Consider the following 20,028-nt stretch of genomic DNA (forward strand, 5'->3'; position numbering starts at 1 on the left):
ACCACCATAAAGTAGTAGTGAGGTTGGGGATGGCATCAAACAGGAAATTAGGGATGCGTGCAGTAAGGGTACAGCAGTTATCATGGGTGACTCTAATCTACATATAGATTGGACTAACCAAACTGGTAGCAATACTGTGGAGGAGGATTTCCTGGAGTGTATAAGGGATGGTTTTCCAGACCAATATGTCGAGGAACCAACCAGAGAGCAGGCCATCTTAGACTGGGTCTTGTGTGAAGAGAAAGGATTAATTAGCAATCTTGTCGTGTGAGGCCCCATGGGGAAGAGTGACCACAATATGGTAGAATTCTTCATTAAGATGGAGAGTGACACAGTTAATTCAGTGACTCGGGTCCTGAACTTAAAGAAATGTAACTTCGATGGTATGAGATGTGAATTGGCTAGGTTAGACTGGCAAATGATACTTAAAGGGTTGACGGTAGATAGGCAATGGCGGACATTTAAAGATCACATGGATGAATTACAACAATTGTACATTCCTATCTGGCGTAAAAATAAAATGGGGAAGGTGGCTCAACTGTGGCTAACAAGGGAAATTAGGGATCGAGTTAAATCCAAGAAAAGGCATGTAAATTGGCCAGAAAAAGCAGCAAACCTGAGGACTGGGAGAAATTTAGAATTCAGCAGAGGAGGACAAAGGGTTTAATTAGGTGGGGGAAAATAGAGTATGAGTATAAGCTTGCAGGGAACATAAAAACTGACAGCAAAGGCTTCTATAGATATGTGAAGAGAAAAAGATTAGTGAAGACTAAAGAAGGTCCCTAGCAGTCAGAATCAGGCGAATTCATAATGGGGAACAAGGAAATAGCAGACCAATTGAACAAATACTTTGGTTCTGCCTTCACTAAGGAAGACACAAATAACCTCCTGAAAATGCTAGGGAACCGAGGATCTAGCGAGAAGGAGGAACTGAGGGAAATCCTTATTAGTCAGGAAATGGTGTTAGGGAAATTGATGGGACTGAAGGCCAATAAATCCCCAGGGCCTGATAGTCTGCATCCCAGAGTACTTAAGGAAGTGGCCCTAGAAATAGTAGATGCATTGGTGGTCAGTTTCCAACATTCCATGGACTCTGGATCAGTTCCTATGGATTGGAGGGTAGCTAATGTAACCCTACTTTTTAAAAAAGGGGGGAGAGAGAAAACAGGGAATTATAGACCGCTTAGCCTGACATCGGTAGTGGAGAAATGCTGGAATCAATTATTAAAGATGTAATAGCAGCGCATTTAGAAAGCAGTGACAGGTCCGAGTCAGCATGGATTTATGAACGGGAAATCATGCTTGACAAATCTTCTAGAATTTTTTGAGGATGTAACGAGTAGAGTGGATAAGGGCGAACCAGTGGATATGGTGTCTTTGGACTTTCAAAAGGCTTTTGACAAGGTTCCACACAAGAGATTAGCATGCAAAATGAAGGCACATGGGATTGGGGGTAACGTATTGACGTGGATCGAGAACTGGTTGGCAGACAGGAAGCAAAGAGTGGGAATAAACGGGTTCTTTTCAGAATGGCAGGCAATGACTAGTGGGGTACCGCAAGGTTCAATGCTGGGACCCCAGCTATTTACAATATATATTCATGATTTAGACGAAGGAATTGAATGTAATATCTCCAAGTTTGCAGATGACACTAGGCTGGATGGCAGTGTGAGCTTTGAGGAGGATGTTAAGAGGCTGCAGGGTGACTTGGACAGGTTAGTGAGTGGGCAAATGCATGGCAGATGCAGTATAATGTGGATAAATGTGAGGTTATCCACTTTGGTGGCAAAAACAGGAAGGCAAATTATTATCTGAATGGTGACAGATTATTAAAAGGGGAGGTGCAACGAGACCTGGGTGTCGGTACATCAGTCATTGAAAGTCGCCATGCAGGTACAGCAGGCAGTAAAGAAAGCAAATGGCATGTTGGCCTACATAGCGAGAGGATTTGAGTTTAGGAGCAGGGAGGTCTTACTGCAGTTGTACAGGGCCTTGGTGAGACCACACCTTGAGTATTGTGTGCAGTTTTGGTCTCCTAATCTGAGGAAGGACATTCGATCCATGCTATTGAGGGAGTGCAGCCAAGGTTCACCAGACTGATTCCTGGGATCGCAGGACTGACATATGAAGAAAGACTGGATCAACTAGGCTTATGTTCACTCGAATTTAGAAGAATGAGAGGGGATCTCATAGAAACATATAAAATTCTGACGGGATTGGACAGGTTAGATGCAGGAAAAATGATCCCGATGTTGGGGAAGTCCAGAACCAGGGGTCACAGTCTAAGGATAAGGGGTAAGCCATTTAGAACCGAGATGAGAAACTTTTTCACCCAGAAAATTGTGAACCTGTGGAATTCTCTACCACAGAAAGTTGTTGAGTCCAGTTTGTTGGATATATTCAAAAGGGAGTTAGATGTGGCCCTTACGGCCAAAGGAATCGGGGGGTATGGAGAGAAGGCAGGAGTGGGGTACTGAAGTTGCATGATCAGCCATGATCATATTGAATGGTGGTGTAGGCTCGAAGAGCCGAATGGCCTGCTCCTGTACCTATTTTCTATGTTTCTATGTTAAAAGTCTAATTTTAAACTTTTAAATTTAAATAAAGTCAGCGGTCCAAGATTGCATGCAAAATAATTGAAACTCATCATCAAACTATCTTAACTCCACAGTTTGTAGATTGGGAGGATTAGTGCCTGAAGTAAGGATGTTATTTTTCTAACACTATGCCGTGACCCATTTAAATTACATTGGAATCTACCCAAACGGAAGACCTTAATCTGTCAGCGTCTGTCACTCTTTATAAAACTTCCCTAAATTTAATAAGATTGAACAAACTGAAAGCCTTATTAAAGTAACAATACAAAGACAATGCTATATTATGCATATAGCTGACTGAATCAGGTCTCCATAGGTGCATGTTGAAATATTCTGACGCTGTTCTATCTGACAACGTTTGCAAGTGACGTAGTGGACTAGCTTGCAGGCAGACATAATCAGTTTTATGCCAGAAGTATGTCTGTTTGAATTTAATAAATCAGATATTTTCAAACATAATCTAAGCTGAAACTCTTGCGCAATACCGAGGGAGTGCTGCCTTGTCAGTGATGTTGTCCTTCAAATGAGATTTCAGACCAGTGGTGGCAATATTCAAAGAAGAGCAGAGAGTTCTCCCTGTGTGTTGGTCAATGTTTCTCCCTCAATCAACATAAGAACATAAGAAATAGGAGCAGGAGAAGACCATTTGGCCCCTCGAGCCTGCTCCGCCATTTAATATGATTATGGCTGACCTGATTATGGACTCAGGTTCACTTCCCTGCCCACTTTCCATAACCCCTTATTCCCTTATCATTTAAGAAACTCTATATTTCTTTCTTAAATTTATTCAGTGTCCCAGCTTTCACAGCTCTCTGAGGCAGCGAATTCCACAGATCCACAACCCTGAGAGACGAAATTTCTCCTTATCTCAGTTTTAAATGGGCTGCCCCTTATTCCCTCTAGATTATGCCCTCTAGTTCTAGTCTCCCTTATCAGCGGAAACATACTCTCTGCGGCCACCTTGTCAAGCCCCCTCATAATCTTATACATTTCAATAAGATCACCTCTCATTCTTCTGAATTCCAATGAGTAAGGCCCAATCTACTCAACCTTTCCTCATAAGTCAACCCCCTCATCTCTGGAATCAATCTAGTGAACCTTCTCTGAACTGCCTCCAAAGCAAGTATATCCTTTCGTAAACATGGAAATCAAAACTGCACGCAGTATTTCGGGTGTGGCCTCACCAATACCCTGCACAACTGTAGCAAGACTTCCCTGCTTTAATACTCCATCCCCTTTGCAATAAAGGCTAAGATTCCATTGGCCTTCCTGATCACTTGCTGTATCTGCATACTAACCTTTTGTGTTTCATGCACAAGTACCCCCAGGTCCTGCTGTACTGCAGCACTTTGCAATCTTTCTCCATTTAAATAATAACTTGCTCTTTGATTTTTTTCTGCCAAAGTGCATGACCTCACACTTTCCAACATTATACTCCATCTGCCAAATTTTTGCCCACTCACTTAGCCTGTATGTCCTTTTGCAGATTTTGTGTGTCCTCCTCACACGTTGCGTTTTCTCCCAAATTTGTATCGTCGGCAAACTTGGCGACGTTACACTCAGACCCGTCCTCCAAGTCGTTAATATAGATTGTAAATAGTTGGTGTCCCAGCACTGATTCCTGCGGCATCCAACTGGTTACTGATTGCCAACCAGAGAATGAACCATTTATCCTTACTCTCCGTTTTCTGTCAGTTAGCCAATCCTCTATCCATGCTAATATATTACCCCCAACCCTGTGATTTTTTATTTTGTGCAGTAACCTTTTATGTGGCACCTTGTCAAATGCCTTCTGGAAGTCCAAATACACCACATCCACTGGTTGGCCTTTATCCACCCTATTCGTTACATCCTCAAAGAATTCTAGCAAATTTGTAAAACATGACTTCCCCTTCATAAATCCATGCTGACTCTGCCTGACCGAATGTTGCTTTTCGAAATGTCCTGCTACTGCTTCTTTATTAATGGACTCAAACATCTTCCCAACCACAGATGTTAGGCTAACTGGTCTATAGTTCCCTGCTTTTTGTCTGCCTCCTTTTTTAAATAGGGGCATTACATTTGCAGGTTTCTAATCTGCTGGGACCTCCCCAGAATCCAGGGAATTTTGGTAAATTGCAACCAATGCATCCACTATCCCTGCCGCTACTTCTCAAGACCCTAGGATACAAGCCATCAACGTCAACAAAAATAGATTCATTAGTCATTCATCTCATTGCTGTTTGTGGGACTTTGCTGTGTGTAAAATGGCTGCAACATTTGACTACATAGTAAGTCACTGCATGTCATACGCTGCACGTCATAGTAATTAATTGGATACAAATCACTTTGAGATGCTCCTGATGCTATATAAATGCCCTTCAGCTTTTCTCTCCCAGGTGTGTGAATGTTGCTTTTTCCAAACAGTTATCTGGTTGATATTAGTGGTTAAAAATAAAAATCTAAATCATTAAACTTCTTTTAATCACAAACATGAAGGGAAACAAAAACAAACTACTCCCTAAATGTTCTTTCCCACTTAAGATATGCAGTGGATGTCCATTTTATTCCTTTAAATGATCTAATAACTCAAGGTGATGAGTTGGTCTATCCTTATGAATGAAATAAATTGTTTGTTCTATTTTTCTGTGTACACCGTGCATGTGGGGATACAAATACAACATTCTCTTTGGAACAGGTGCAGTTAATGATACGGCTGCATAATAATTCATTCTAGTCCCTCTTTCCTGCTCTCCTGGAGGTGGTGACTTGTGCTGGGGGATGGCCCTTTTGGGCACTGACAGCTATCGGGCACTTCTCCCACATGGCCATATTTCATAGAAACATAGAAAATAGGTGCAGGAGTAGGCCATTCGGCCCTTCTAGCCTGCACCGCCATTCAATGAGTTCATGGCTGAACATACAACTTCAGTACCCCATTCCTGCTTTCTCACCATACCCCTTGATTCCCCTAGTAGTAAGGACTTCATCTAACTCCTTTTTGAATATATTTAGTGAATTGGCCTCAACTACTTTCTGTGGTAGAGAATTCCACAGGTTCACCACTCTCTGGGTGAAGAAATTCCTCCTCATCTCGGTCCTAAATGGCTTCCCCCTTATCCTTAGACTGTGCCCCCTGGTTCTGGACTTCCCCAACATTGGGAACATTCTTCCTGCATCTAACCTGTCTAACCCCGTCAGAATTTTAAATGTTTCTATGAGGTCCCCTCTCATTCTTCTGAACTCCAGTGAATACAAGCCCAGTTGATCCAGTCTTTCTTGATAGGTCAGCATCCACAGTAAGTGTTAAGAGGATAATATACCAATCCTGTCATCTCCCCCTGTCCTCGCACCGTTAGTACTAACTGGATGATGGTAACAGAGATTCAGCTGGAACTATGTGGCATGAGACTTTGCAAGATTTATGTTGGCACACAATTGTATATCTGCTCATGACAGAAATACCACATTTGAGTTTTCTCGAACCATGATCTGTACTCTGAATATTTCTGTTCACAGTTGTTGAAGACCTATACAAGAACCGTGAGCCTGTTCCAAACTTGAAGGCTATCTACTTCATTACTCCAACAGAAAAGGTATCATTTTCAGGATAAATTAAGAAAACTCCCAGAAAGAATAAAGTGTGCTTCTGCTACAGTATTATAGAACAATTTAATTTCTACATGGGAGGGGGAAGGGGAAGGGAAGGGAAGTGTTTCTACAATTGTGTAGTAAGATCATAGACGGAAAAGAGAAAATTGTCTTCACCGGTTTTGTGTACTGAACCTCATTTATTGTTAAACTAAATACAACCTCTACTCTAGCTTTGGCAAAGCTGATGCTCTGTTGCTTTAATACTGTTCAGTGTTTAATATAGAAATATCTTGAAGTGCAGAACAAGTTTATAAAAGCATCTACTTGCATTATTCAGAATCTTTTGTGGCGTTTTGGAAGAGTTGTGCAATACCCACGTTATAGGGGAAGGTGAAATGAAGCATGATTTTGATGTGTCCAATGACTGCCTGCAGTTTTGTGATTTGTCCCATTTCTTTACAAGTACCATGCCTCAACGTTTGCACGGTGTAATTGCTCATACTGTTCTACTGCGCTAATTGAAAGTTAACATTGGCTTCTCCAAACTAGTTTTCTACAATTCATGTCTTGATTGTTAACACTTGTTATATTTTCACAAAGCAAGCCTGTACAAAGTCACTTCTCGAAGCAGTTTATTTTCTCTCTTTTGTCTCCCAACCAAGTTGCTGATTTACAAATGGAGCATGATGGAAATTGGCCGAATGGTGCACCATTTTATATCTGCTTGTGTCTTGCACCATCTGTGGTTGATGGCCTTCTCCTATGTCCTTGCTTCTGCTACTCTGACAAGCTGCTAGGGGGTATGCAAGCGAGGCTTCAGGGTTTGGTGACTGTTGTGGTTCTCCTTATCTGACACCCTGTGGGGAGCTTAACACCTCCCCATGATGGGACCGAGGACTTGCCATATGGTGACTTGGGAGCACAGTTTCAATTTTAAAAGATTTTTCACATGTCTGTGTTTTATATAGTCACCAAAATAATTCTGAATTTTCCATTTCTAGCAATCTTTCTTTTGGTCCCGACCTGTAACTAAAGTTTTAAAAAAAATAATGGGTATCAGTGCTCAAACACTTATGAATAAGATTCTGTCTTTTCCTTAACCTCTTCCCAAGTGAACACTTAATTCATGTGCTAAATCTGCAGCCATCTTTTCAAATTGATTTGTTGCTTACTGCATTTGTTTCTTTGGGCCCAAGTTTCGAGCCGCGCCTAGAACGGCGCAGTCCCGACCTGGACGCCCGTTTTTCGCGCCACAAAGTGCACCTAAAAAAAACCCTCCGTATTCTCCACCTCCCTGCAGGTCCTCTGGCCCTCGGCGCAGTGCAGCAGGAGCTGTAGGGGGCGGAGCCAGGTCCCTGCGCTGAAAACAGTGCCGGGACTTCTGCACATGCGCGCTACAGTGGGCGCGCAAGTGCAGTAGCTCCAGGTGCCCGAAACTGTGTGGGAGGGGCCCGAAGCACGCAGCCCCTAGCCCTGGCCCAATGGCCTCACTGGGGCTGCGTGAATAAGGCTCCTCCCACGGCCAGCTCCTGCTTCCCCCCCCCCCCCCCCCCCCGACTCGACTCCCGCTTCCCGCCTCCGGACCCGACACCCGCTCCCCACCCCCCCGCCTCCGGACCCGACACCGACCCGACTCCCGCACACCGCCCCCCCCCCCCACACCCGCCCCCGGACTGGGTCCGATCTGACCTCCCTCCCCCCGACCTGACCTCCCTCTCCCCGACCCGAACCGAACCGACCTCCCTCCCACCACCCCCCCGAACCGCGCTCCCCCCGACCCGATCCAATGCCACCTACCTGTAAATCTGGTGCTGGAGACGATCCCTGCCCGAAGTCTCGGGCCCGGCTTGTTCAGCCTCCCTCCCCCTGCTCCTTTCCTTCCCCCCTCCCCCCATCTCCTTCCCCCCTGCCCCCATCTCCTTCCCCCCCTGCCCCCATCTCCTTCCCCCCCTGCCCCCATCTCCTTCCCCCCCTGCCCCCATCTCCTTCCCCCCCCCTGCCCCCATCTCCTTCCCCCCCCCTGCCCCCATCTCCTTCCCCCCCTGCCCCCATCTCCTTCCCCCCCTGCCCCCATCTCCTTCCCCCCCTGCCCCCATCTCCTTCCCCCCCTGCCCCCATCTCCTTCCCCCCCTGCCCCCATCTCCTTCCCCCCCTGCCCCCATCTCCTTCCCCCCCTGCCCCCATCTCCTTCCCCCCCTGCCCCCATCTCCTTCCCCCCCTGCCCCCATCTCCTTCCCCCCCTGCCCCCATCTCCTTCCCCCCTGCCCCCATCTCCTTCCCCCCTGCCCCCATCTCCTTCCCCCCTGCCCCCATCTCCTTCCCCCCTGCCCCCATCTCCTTCCCCCCTGCCCCCGTCTCCTTCCCCCCTGCCCCCGTCTCCTTCCCCCCTGCCCCCGTCTCCTTCCCCCCTGCCCCCGTCTCCTTCCCCCCTGCCCCCGTCTCCTTCCCCCCTGCCCCCGTCTCCTTCCCCCCTGCCCCCGTCTCCTTCCCCCCTGCCCCCGTCTCCTTCCCCCCTGCCCCCGTCTCCTTCCCCCCTGCCCCCGTCTCCTTCCCCCCTGCCCCCGTCTCCTTCCCCCCTGCCCCCGTCTCCTTCCCCCCTGCCCCCGTCTCCTTCCCCCCTGCCCCCGTCTCCTTCCCCCCTGCCCCCGTCTCCTTCCCCCCTGCCCCCGTCTCCTTCCCCCCTGCCCCCGTCTCCTTCCCCCCTGCCCCCGTCTCCTTCCCCCCTGCCCCCGTCTCCTTCCCCCCTGCCCCCGTCTCCTTCCCCCCTCCCCCCGTCTCCTGCCCCCCTCCCCCCGTCTCCTTCCCCCCTCCCCCCCGTCTCCTTTCCCCCCCATCCCTCCGCCCCCCTTGCTGTCAGAAAAACACAGAGAATGAGAGACACAGACAGACAGAGAGATAGAGACACTGACAGAGACACACTGGGGCGGGGGGGGCATCCCAGCACGCTGTTGGAGGGCTCCCGGTGCTGCAGTCGGTAAGTAGAAAATGTTTTGTTTTATTGATTTAAAAAAATATATATATTTCTTATTAATTTTTTTTGATTGATTTATTGGTTGATTTATTGATGTATTTATCATTTATTATTGATGATGGCTCTTTATTTGTAAAACTGAAGTGTTTAATGTTTGTAAACTTCCCTTTAAACCCCCCCCCCCCCCATTCCCTACGCCTGATTTGTAACCTACGCCTGATTTTCTAAAGTGTAGACAAGGTTTTTTCGAGCATACAAAAATCTTCACTTACTCCATTCTAAGTTAGTTTGGAGTAAGTTTTCACTGACAAAACTTTGAAAACAGGCGTAAGTGGCCGGACATGTTATTATATATGTTTTCCAATTAATGATTTTCTAAGTTGGGTAAGTTTAGTGATTGCTTTGAACATAACCACTGAATGGAATTGAGCAAATTTGTTATTGAGGGAATTGTTTGGTTGGTTTTGTGGCACTGGCTGGTTCTTGATGGTCCCTGGTTGTTGATTAGTCACTTTTTTGTCAGTAAGTTATTTGAATCAATCAGCTTGGTTAACAGATCAGCTTTATAACCACTCAGTTTTCTGTCCTATAGCCATTTGAAGTCTTTGTGTTGTGACCCTCAGTGGAAGTATGCTAGATGCAAAACTGTTATTTATTGATGATCCAAACTCTTGAACATATATGAAAAAAAATGGTTATTAATTTTACAGCAAATACTTGTTCCAATCCCAAAAATGAAATCAATTGTGCCTTGGGGCATTGATTATAAATGAGGGAAAAATGTACTCAAAAAATATTTGTGAACTACTGTAATGAAAGGCAATGTTTGCTACAACATTTATTCTTTTACTTTTCAGTCGGTAGATGCACTGATAAATGACTTCAGAAATAAGAATTCTTACAAGTATAAAGCTGCCTACATTTACTTCACTGACTGTAAGTAACTTCAATGTTATCCAGTGTGCTTCCTTTCTAAAACAATTGCAGCATTACATAGTAAGTGCATTAACCCAGGCATGGTACATCAGTCATTGAAGGTTGGCATGCAGGTACAGCATACGTGAAGGCGGCAAATGGCATGTTGGCCTTCATAGTGAGAGGATTTGAGTATAGGAGCAGGGAGGTCTTGCTGTAGTTGTACAGGGCCTTGGTGAGGCCACACCTTGAATATTGTCTACAGTTTTGGTCTCCTAATCTGAGGAAGGACATTCTTGCTAATGAGGGAGTGCAGCGAAGGTTCACCAGACTGATTCCCGGGATGGCAGGACTGACATATGAAGAAAGACTGGATCGACTAGGCTTATAATCACTAGAATTTAGAAGAATGAGAGGGGATCTCATAGAAACATAGAAAATTCTGACAGGATTGGACATGTTAGATGAAGAAAGAATGTTCCCGGTGTTAGGGAAGTCCAGAACCAGGGGTCACAGTCTAAGGATAAGGGGTAAGCTATTTAGGACCGATATGAGAAGAAACTTCTTCACTCAGAGAATTGTGAACCTGTGGAATTCTCTACCACAGAAAGTTGTTGAGGCCAGTTCGTTAGATATATTCAGAAGGGAGTTAGATGTGGCCTTTATGGCTAAAGGGATCAAGGGATATGGAGAGAAAGCAGGAATGGGGTACTGAAGTTGCATGATCAGCCATGATATTGAATGTTGGTGCAGGCTCGAAGGGCCGAATGGCCAACTCCTGCACCTATTTTCTATGTTTTTATGCCCAAACTGCTAACCTTGGGGACACATGCAGCCTTCAAATCCCAGATATGTCTACTGGTTTATTGGTTGAATTTTGTGGACCTGGAGGCTCGTGGGTCCATGGTAGGCACCTCTGGGGCCTGAAAGACAAACTTTGGGCTCCCTTCCCATGTCCTATTTTGCTGGTGCCAAAGGAACAATCAGCTATGTTTGCCAATGTAATGGGCTGGATTTTTGACTTGTTGCTGCCATTGTTTTCGCCCCAGAGGGGCGGCAGTGCCGGCAGTGAGCTCTTCCGGGCGGGCGGCCAGCTACCAGCGCCCCACCAAAACCAGCCCCGAAAACCCCGGCGGGGAATCATGAAGGCTCCACTTACAGCAATTTGCAGCACGTCTGATCATTCCACATCTGAAGCCATTGAGCTTTATCCACAGATAGTGTGGAAGATCAAAGCTAGGGGCTGGACTGTCACTAAATAGGCATAGGGTTTGTTTGAAGCTCATTCTTACCACCTAGTATGCTATTTGATGTGATATCTAAGGTCCTTAAGGAATTGTCCAAATGAGGTGCTTTGAACTAAGGTGATAGCTTGGTGGATTAAATACATTTAAACAAATTGCTGTGGCATGGCGTGCACCTTAAGGAGCATTCTGCAAGGCAGCCTGTTTCCTGGCTCTATAGATTAGAATATGTTGATGTGGGGTACTTGCAGAGTAGCTGTATTGTACTCCTTGCCTCCGTGTTAAAGCTCTATCTCAAACCTGTGCTTCCATCTCGCAAGGCTCTGCCTTGAGACTCTCATTGCTAAATCTACCTCTCTTCTTGCCCAGGCCTCTGCCAGTGCAGCTTCGCAGCCAGCCACCCAGGGTGTCTGGGCACTTTTTTAATGTGCACCTGTTCCGAGTGAGGAGGGATAGCTTTGTCTCTGGTCAGTACCTGTACTTGGTGCTGTAGAGTGGTTGAAATTAGTGGCCTGGAGTTTCCGCTCGGTTTTCTCGGGGCAATTCACCCAAAATTGGCAAAAGATTGTGAAATTTTAAGTACAAGTTACTTTCAGTACAAATCGAGATTCCCGATCTTTTGCGTTTTTTTAAAAATTGCGCTAGAAGCTGGCCTCGCCCACAAAACTGGCCACGCTCCCAGATCGAATTAATCACCATGGCGAGTTTCCGCTAATTGCGCCCATTTGCAGGCCTTCGAGGAGGCTCCAAAAATTAAGCTTGTTTTTTAGGTGCAAGGATACGAATAAGCAGGTTTTAAAAGCTTTTGAATTAAAAAAAAAATTTTGACTGAGAAATAAATATTTGTGAACTACTGTACGTGAAAGGCAATGTTTGCTATACCATTTATTCTTTTACTTTTCAGTCAGTCGATGCATTGATAAATTACTTCAGAAAGAATAATTCTTACAAGTACCCCAATATAACTAGCAAATGATGCTGTATAGTTTTTTTTTAAAGTCTTTTTCAGTTATTTAAAATCTGATTACTCACACTGATTAAAATTCTTATTTTTTGTGATAGACCCATTTTCAGCAATATTAATCAAACTGCAACAAGTTGCCACTCTTAAATACATCACAGAATATTTTTTAAAGCAAAAGTTATTTTTTTAAATTACGTTTTTAAAACGCTGCCCGATTGCGCTGGTTCATGGCAGATATTGCGTTCGGTGATATGCAAATGAGTTTGAGCGGAAACTCGAGAGAGAGAGAGAGAGAGAGAGAGAGAGAGAGAAAAACCCACTTCCGCCCCAGTGTGTGTAACTGTGGATATGGATGCATTCTATGTCACTGCCTCAATATATTGTACTGCATCAATATATTTGACATTCCTCGTTTAATCATGTTCATATTAAGGAAGAAATGTATTGATCTCTGAAGTGCTGAATGGCAGATGTACAGTTTTGTTGAAATAACCTGTTTTTTTTAAATTTTAGATTGTCCCGATAACCTCTTTAGTCAGTTAAAGACCACGTGCTCAAAAGCCATAAAATGTTGCAAAGAAGTTAACGTTTCCTTTCTTTCATATGAATCTCAGGTACTTTATAAGTATTTTTTCTGATAAAAATCATTTCTGTGCTAAATAACTTAAGTGTTCAAATTTGTGGTCATTATTGTAGTACACAGTACACTCTTGTTTGACTGACAGCCTTTCACTTTTTACCCAAGAGCAGCAACAAGGCAGCTAAGTTACACACACCATGAGTAATGCATTGTAAAAACCTCCCTATAGGACTTACAGTAATGAAAATGCACTTGTTTTTCTTATATTTCAGTTAAGACACATACTTTAGATTTGTTGCATATTGTTCAATTACACCTGTTTATTTGGTTTGAGTATGCATTTGAAAGCACAACACGTTCAGCAGTCAGTAACGAGCTACAATTATACAGAAAGGCATTAAAGCTCTCATTTGAATGATGCTGCATTCAAGACTCTGTGTGCCATTTGCTTATCCTTCAGCCCTTGAACCTTGTAGAGACACATTCCACTCAACATTTCTGCCTTTTCATTTATTTATAATGACCATTTAATTTTGCCATGATACTTGTTTTCCTGTGCACAAGACTTACCTCAGTGAATACAGAGTGTAGTCAAATCTGTGAACAACTCCAGTTACTGTCAATGTTGCTACTTGGTTGGCTAATCGGATAGACCTGATTCTTGTTTCTCGTTTATTCAGGATGCCGAAAAACCATCAGGGCCATGCATATCTATTTCTTTGTTGGAGCTTATCCACGTGAACCTGCCCTTCCCCACCCTCCTTGGAAAGACAGAAAAAAAACACGAGAAATCTGTAGTCAGTTCAGGAATTCTCTGTTCAAACCCCACCCCCAGAAGTGATCAGATAAGCCCCAGATGACCCCAAACCCATTAGTTGGTTTCCAGAATAATTAGTTTTGCCTTTCATACTAATTTTCCAAACATTTGTCTGACATGTCACTGAAGAGGAAAGGACATTTTGTTTCTGTTCTGTGGCCAAGCTGACAGAGGCTAGCAAACTCACTCATTGCAAGAGGCTAAAGTATGAATATTAGCCAAAGTCAAGATTCAAGCTTGGTTCGTCTTCCAGGTGAAAAGACAAATCTCTAGTGCTTGGGACTCAGAACTTTATATGTCTGGTACTCAGCAATTTGGATGGAAAGGAAGTGGTGACCGCCTCATTAAATTGAGTGGAAGTATTTGGGAGGGAAGCAGCAGTTTCCTTAGGGAAATGGCTAGCAGGGATAGGATGTGAGTGCGTACACTTAGAAGAGATTGCAATCTGAACTGTGAAAGGAATATGGCTGGATGGATGTCAATAGTCTTAGTGAGAAAAGCTAAATTTAACATCCATAGAGGATGAGTCCATTGTTGGGCCTTATCCTGGAGCCATCCTTCGAAGATGAGCTGCAGTTAATGACCTAGAATTTGCTGTGTGTCGTGACTTGTTTTTTTCCCATCACCCTTCAGCTCCAGTTAATTTTATGCCACAAAACGTTGGTTATTTTACACATTAATAACGGTCTGCGCCTTTAATGTGCCATTATTTTGCCAGCAAATATTGGCCCATTGTTTTCTGAGTAAGGTTACAGAAATCATCACGTAACTGCCATTTAAGTACTAAAACGGAACTATTTGCTGATACCTCCGTTCTAGCTTTGAATCGCAGCAGTTCAGCTTTGAATCGCAGCAGTTCAGTGTTTTCAAGGAAGTAGCGGCTCGCATCATGAGAAAATATTTTGCTGCTTAAACAATTAGGAATATTTGTTGCATCAACATCTAATATTTGTGCTGTTTATTTGCGATGTATTCTTTCCCTGTGTTTCACATTTTTGCTGTGGATCCTTTACACTGTTGCCAAAATAAAATGCTGGCATAAATTGAATATTGCACGATCAGATTCTGAAGTGGTGGGTGGTAACACCACGTTTCACAGGGATCTCAGTTACAATGATGCTATAAATGTTCTTTTCACTTTAATCTCCTGGGACATTTAGATGACGGGGGGGAGGGACAGATTTTTGATGCGTCATCAATATGTCTGCCAACTTGTTTTCCCAAATGAAACATTCAGTCGATTTTTAAAAGGTACTTTGCCGCACATCATCCTCTCAGCTTGGGAAGGGAAAGTGACCTATTATTTCTCTTTCCGAAGTTTCTGCCCAATGGCATTCTGGAAGTGGCTATTCAGTCGGGTAATTTTACCCTACAAAGGAAAATTGCCACACAAAAGTAGAAGGGGAAGTCAATAATTTTTAATGCGTCAGTTGGATGCCGCTTCAACAGATTAACAATCAAAGTTCAAGAAAGTAGGACATAGGCATTTCTAAAAATTGGCATGTTTGAGAGAGCCACCTGCTCTTTTGTTTGATTCTATACATCATTGGTTTCAAAGGAGTTGACAGATAGAAGCATGATTGGCACCAACTGCATTGGCAAACTGTATGATTTCTGAAAGGAAATTCTACTAAATTAAAAAGATCAAAGAATGACTCTTGTGGTTGAAGTAAATTTAATTTATAGGAGACAAATTATAGTACATTGGGCTAGAGTTTCCAAACAATCCGCCAGCGCCCAATTGCCGCCCAAAATAACGCTAAGATTGCCAAAATTATCGCTGGTGCAAAATTCCCCCCAAAAAAGAAAAAAATGCGCCCAGCGAAAAAAAATGGGCGTGACACCCCGATTCTCGTCGAAAAAATTGAATCTTGTTTATAAAGGCAGACAAATAGACATTTAAAAAAATACGGGCGATAATTAATAAATTTACTAAAAATTTACACCGAGGCTGCGGGTTGGGCCTATGAGGAGAAAAACATAAATATTTTTTCAAAAAACATAAAATAAAAAATAAAAAAAACATTCTTGGGGCCCTTTTCACTTAAATCGTTACAAGGGCATTTTAAAATAATTAGTATAAAAACAATTACTTAATCTTTTTCTTGCAGGGCTACTTACCTACCGCCCAGCTCTGCTGATTCTCATGGCTGTTTTTTTTTCCACCTTACCTACGGGTCACCTCTTAGCCAAAAATTACGCCATGGTGATCGATGGACAGTGCACATCGGCAGTCCGCTCCCTAGCGGTACTTCGAAACCGCTGACGGAACTCGGCTGGGGAATTTTTCGCCAACCTGGTTCTCGCCCAAAATGGCCAATACCGCCCAGAAACCGGGCGGTGAAGCACTGGACATTCTAGCCCATTGAAACACACACTATCTAGGAATAAACACATTTGTGTTGTACTTGAAATATTATTCACATTAACAATGCTCTTCAAGCATTCTAATGAAATTTTGAGGTCTGTGACTACCTTGTCTGTTTAATATTAGTATAGTCTGTGAAATGCATTATGGTTGACATAATTATGACATTATGAAAACAAAGTTTTATGTTGTGCGGGAAATTCTGTATCGAGAGATGTATTGTGAAATCTGCCCGAGGCTGACATACATGCCAACTGCCCATGTTTGTCTGCCTTTATGAACAAAAGTCAGCAGCGTTCCAGCTTCCAGCCTTGCCCCACTCCCCCAATACAGGTCCTGGCTTCACCCTTCAGTGCTGCTTAGAATCATCGAATAGTACAGCACAGAAGAAGGCTATTCGACCCATTGAGTCTACGCCAGCTCTTTTGAAGAGCAAACCCATTAGTTCCATTCCCCTGCTCTTTCCCCATATCCCGACTATTTTTTTCTTCAAGTATTTATCCAGTTCCCTTTTGAAGGCTACTATTGAATCTGCACCCACCACCCTATCAGGCAGTGCATTCCAAACTGAACCACTCGTTGCATAAAAGTTTTATTCCTTTATGTCCCCTCTGGTTCTTCCACCAGTCACCTTAAATCTGTGCCCTCTGATTATCAACTCTTCAGCCATTGGAAACAATTTCTCTTTATTTACTCTATCTAAACCCTTCATGATTTTAAACACCTCTATCAAATCTCCTCTTGACTTTCTCTGCTCGAAAGAGAACAACCCCAGCTTCTCCAGTCTATCCACTTAACTGTAACCCTTCATCGCTGGAACCATTCTAGTAAACCTCTTCTGTACCCTCTCCAAAGCCTTCATGTCCTTCCTAAAGTGTGGTGCCCAGAATTGGACACAATGCTCCAGTTGGGGCTAATGTAGTATTTTATATAGGTTTAGCATAACTTCCTGGCTTTTGTGCTCGCTGTCTCTATTTATAAAGTACAGGATCCCATATGCTTTATTAACTGCTTTGTTAACCTGTCCTGCCACCGTCAAAGATTTGTACACAGGCACCCAGGGGTCTCTGTTTTTGCACCCAATGTTACTGTTAAGCTGTGCAGCCACGCCGCGGTATGGAGCTCCCGCGCAGGCCGCTCGCTGGCTTTTCCGTTGGAATAACCGTGCATGTGTGAGCATCTGAATGGACTGCACAGCCACATAAAGGGGCCACGCACCCAAAAACAAATTACAGGGAACATTGTTTGCACCCTCTTTAAAATTGTACAATTTAGCTTGTATTGTCTCTCCTCATTCTTCCTACCAAAATGTATCATCTCACACTTTTCTGCGTTGAATTTCATTTGTCACGTTCCACCAGCCTGTCTATGTCCTCTTGACGTCTATCACTATCCTCCTCACTGTTTACTACACTTCCAGGTTTTGTGTTATCTGTAAATTTCAAAATTGTACACCCATGTCCAAGTCATTAACGTGTATTAAAAAACAGCAATTGTCCTAGTGCTGAACCCTGAGAAACTCCACTGTATACCTTCCTCCAGATTGAAAAACAGTCATTTACCACAACTCTCTGTTTTTTATTCCTTAGCCAATTTTGTTTCTCTGAAAGAGGAGGTAGTTGAGATACTGGATAGGATAAAAAGTAATACTAGAAAGGCTGGCTGTACTTCAAGTAGATAAGTCACCAGGACCAAATGGGATGCATCCTAGAATGCTGAGGGAAGTAAAGGGGGAAATTGCAGAGGAACTGCCCATAATCTTCCAATCCTCCTTTTATACGGGATTGTGCCAGAGGACTGGAGAATTGCAAATGTTACACCCTTGTTCAAAAAAGCATGTAAGGATAAACCCAGTAAATACAGGCCGGTCAGTTTCACCTCGGTAGTGGGGAAGCTTTTAGAAACAATAATCCGGAATTAAATTAACAGTAACTTGGACAAGTGTGAATTAATTAAGAAAAGCCAGCACGGATTTGTTAAAGATAAATCATGTTTAACTAACTTGATTGAGTTTTTTGATGAGATAACCAAGAGGGTCGATAAGGGCATTGCGGTTGATGAGGTGTACATGGACTTCCAAAAGGCAAAGCTGAAGCCCATGGAATAAAAGGGACAGTGGCAGCATGGATACGAAATTGGCTGAATGACAGGAAACAGAGAGTAGTAGTGAACGGTTGTTTATCAGACTGGAGGAAGGTATACAGTGGGGTTCCCCAGGGGTTGGTACTAGGACCACTGCTTTTCTTGATATATATTAATGACTTAGACTTGGGTGTACAGGGCACAATTTCAAAATTGGCAGATCATAGAATCATAGAAAATTACCACACAGAAGGTGGCCATTAGGCCCATCATGTCCGTCTCAGTCGATAAAGAGCTACCCAGCCTAATCTCACCTTCCAGCACTAGGTCCGTAGCCCCGAAGGTCACGACTCTTAAAGTGCACATCCAAGTAATGAGGGTTTCTTCCTCTACCATCCTTTCAAGCAGCGAGTTCCAGACCCCCACCACCCTCTGGGTGAATTTTTTTTTCATCATCTTCCCTCTAATCCTTCTACAAATCACTTTAAATCTATACCCCTTCTGACCCCTCTGCTAAGGGAAATAGATCCTTCCTATCCACTCGAGGCCCCTCATAATTTTATACACCTCAATTAAACCTCCCCTCTGTTCCAAGGAAAGCAACCCCAGCCTATCCAATCTTTCATCAAAGCTAAAAATTTCCACTCCTGGCAACATCCTTGTAAATCTTCTCTGCACTCTCTCTAGTGCAATCACATCCATCCTGTAATGTGGTGACCAGAACTGCACACAATACTCTAGCTGTGGCTTAACTAGTGTTGTATACAATTCTAGCATAACTTCCCTGCTCTTCTATTCTATGCCTTGCATAATAAAGGAAAGCATTCCGTATGCCTTTTTAACTACCATATCGATCTGTCCTGCTACCTTTAAGGATCTGTCGACGAGGTCCATCTGTTCTTCCATGCTCTCAGTATCCTCCAATTTATTGTCTATTCATCAATATTTTCCTGCAGTCTAAAGCTTTCCTTCTCACTGTCATCCACATGGCCAATTTCTTTATCATGCCCCTACATTTAAGTCTAAATCATTAATATATACTACAAAAGCAAGGGACTGAGTACTGAGCTCTGTGGAATCCCACTGGAAACAGCCTTCTAGTCGCAAAAACACCCGTCAACCATTACCCTTTGCTTCCTGTCACTGAGACAATTTTGGATCCAATTTGCAACTCTCCCTTGGGCTTTGACTTTTTTGATCAGCCTTCCATATGGGACCTTGTCAAAAGCCTTGCTAAAATCCATGTAGACTACATCAAACCCACTGCCCTCATCAACCCTCCTTGTTACCTCTTCAAAAAATTCAATCAAGTTATTCAGACATGATCTCCCGTTAACAAATCCATGCTGACTGTCCTTGATTAATCTGCTTCTTTCTAAATGAAGGTTTATACTGTCCCTCAGCATTGATTCCAATAATTTGCCCACCATCGAGGTTAAACTAACTGGCCTGTAATTACTCTCTCTATCCCTTCATCCCTTTTTAAAGATGACATTAAACTTGGAAGTATAGTGAACAGTGAGGAGGATAGTGATAGACTTCAGGAGGACATTGACAGGCTGGTGGAATAGGTAGACATGTGGTAGATGGAAATTTAACATGGAAAAGTGTGAAGTGATACATATTGATAGGACGAACAAAGAGAGGAAATATAAACTAAAAGGTACAATTCTAAAGGGGGTGGATGAACAGAGCAACCTGTGGGTATATGTGCACAAATCGTTGATGGTGGCAGGGCAGGTTGAGAAAGCAGTTAAAAAAGCATACAGGATCCTGGGCTTCATAAATTGATGCATAGAGTAGAAAAAAAAGGAAGCACACGTTCGGCCTCAACTGGAGTATTGTGTCCAATTCTGGGCACCGCACTTTAGGAAGGATGTGAAGGCCTTAGGGAGGGTGCAGAAAAGATTTACAAGA

General features: G+C 43.7%; 1 protein-coding gene across 2 annotated transcripts in view; it reads left to right on the top strand.

Moving 5' to 3' along the window:
- The window catches only part of LOC139268699 (syntaxin-binding protein 3-like), a 75,412-nt gene that overhangs the window by 19,217 nt on the left and 36,167 nt on the right, over window positions 1-20,028 (top strand). For both annotated transcript variants that reach the window (XM_070887270.1, XM_070887271.1), the window contains 3 exons: window positions 6,096-6,172; window positions 9,999-10,077; window positions 12,778-12,878. In XM_070887270.1, coding sequence (XP_070743371.1) covers window positions 6,096-6,172; window positions 9,999-10,077; window positions 12,778-12,878 — 257 coding nt within the window. The remainder of the gene's footprint in view (window positions 1-6,095; window positions 6,173-9,998; window positions 10,078-12,777; window positions 12,879-20,028) is intronic.

The sequence above is a fragment of the Pristiophorus japonicus genome, chromosome 8 (genome assembly GCF_044704955.1).
Source record: "Pristiophorus japonicus isolate sPriJap1 chromosome 8, sPriJap1.hap1, whole genome shotgun sequence".
Taxonomy (NCBI): domain Eukaryota; kingdom Metazoa; phylum Chordata; class Chondrichthyes; family Pristiophoridae; genus Pristiophorus; species Pristiophorus japonicus.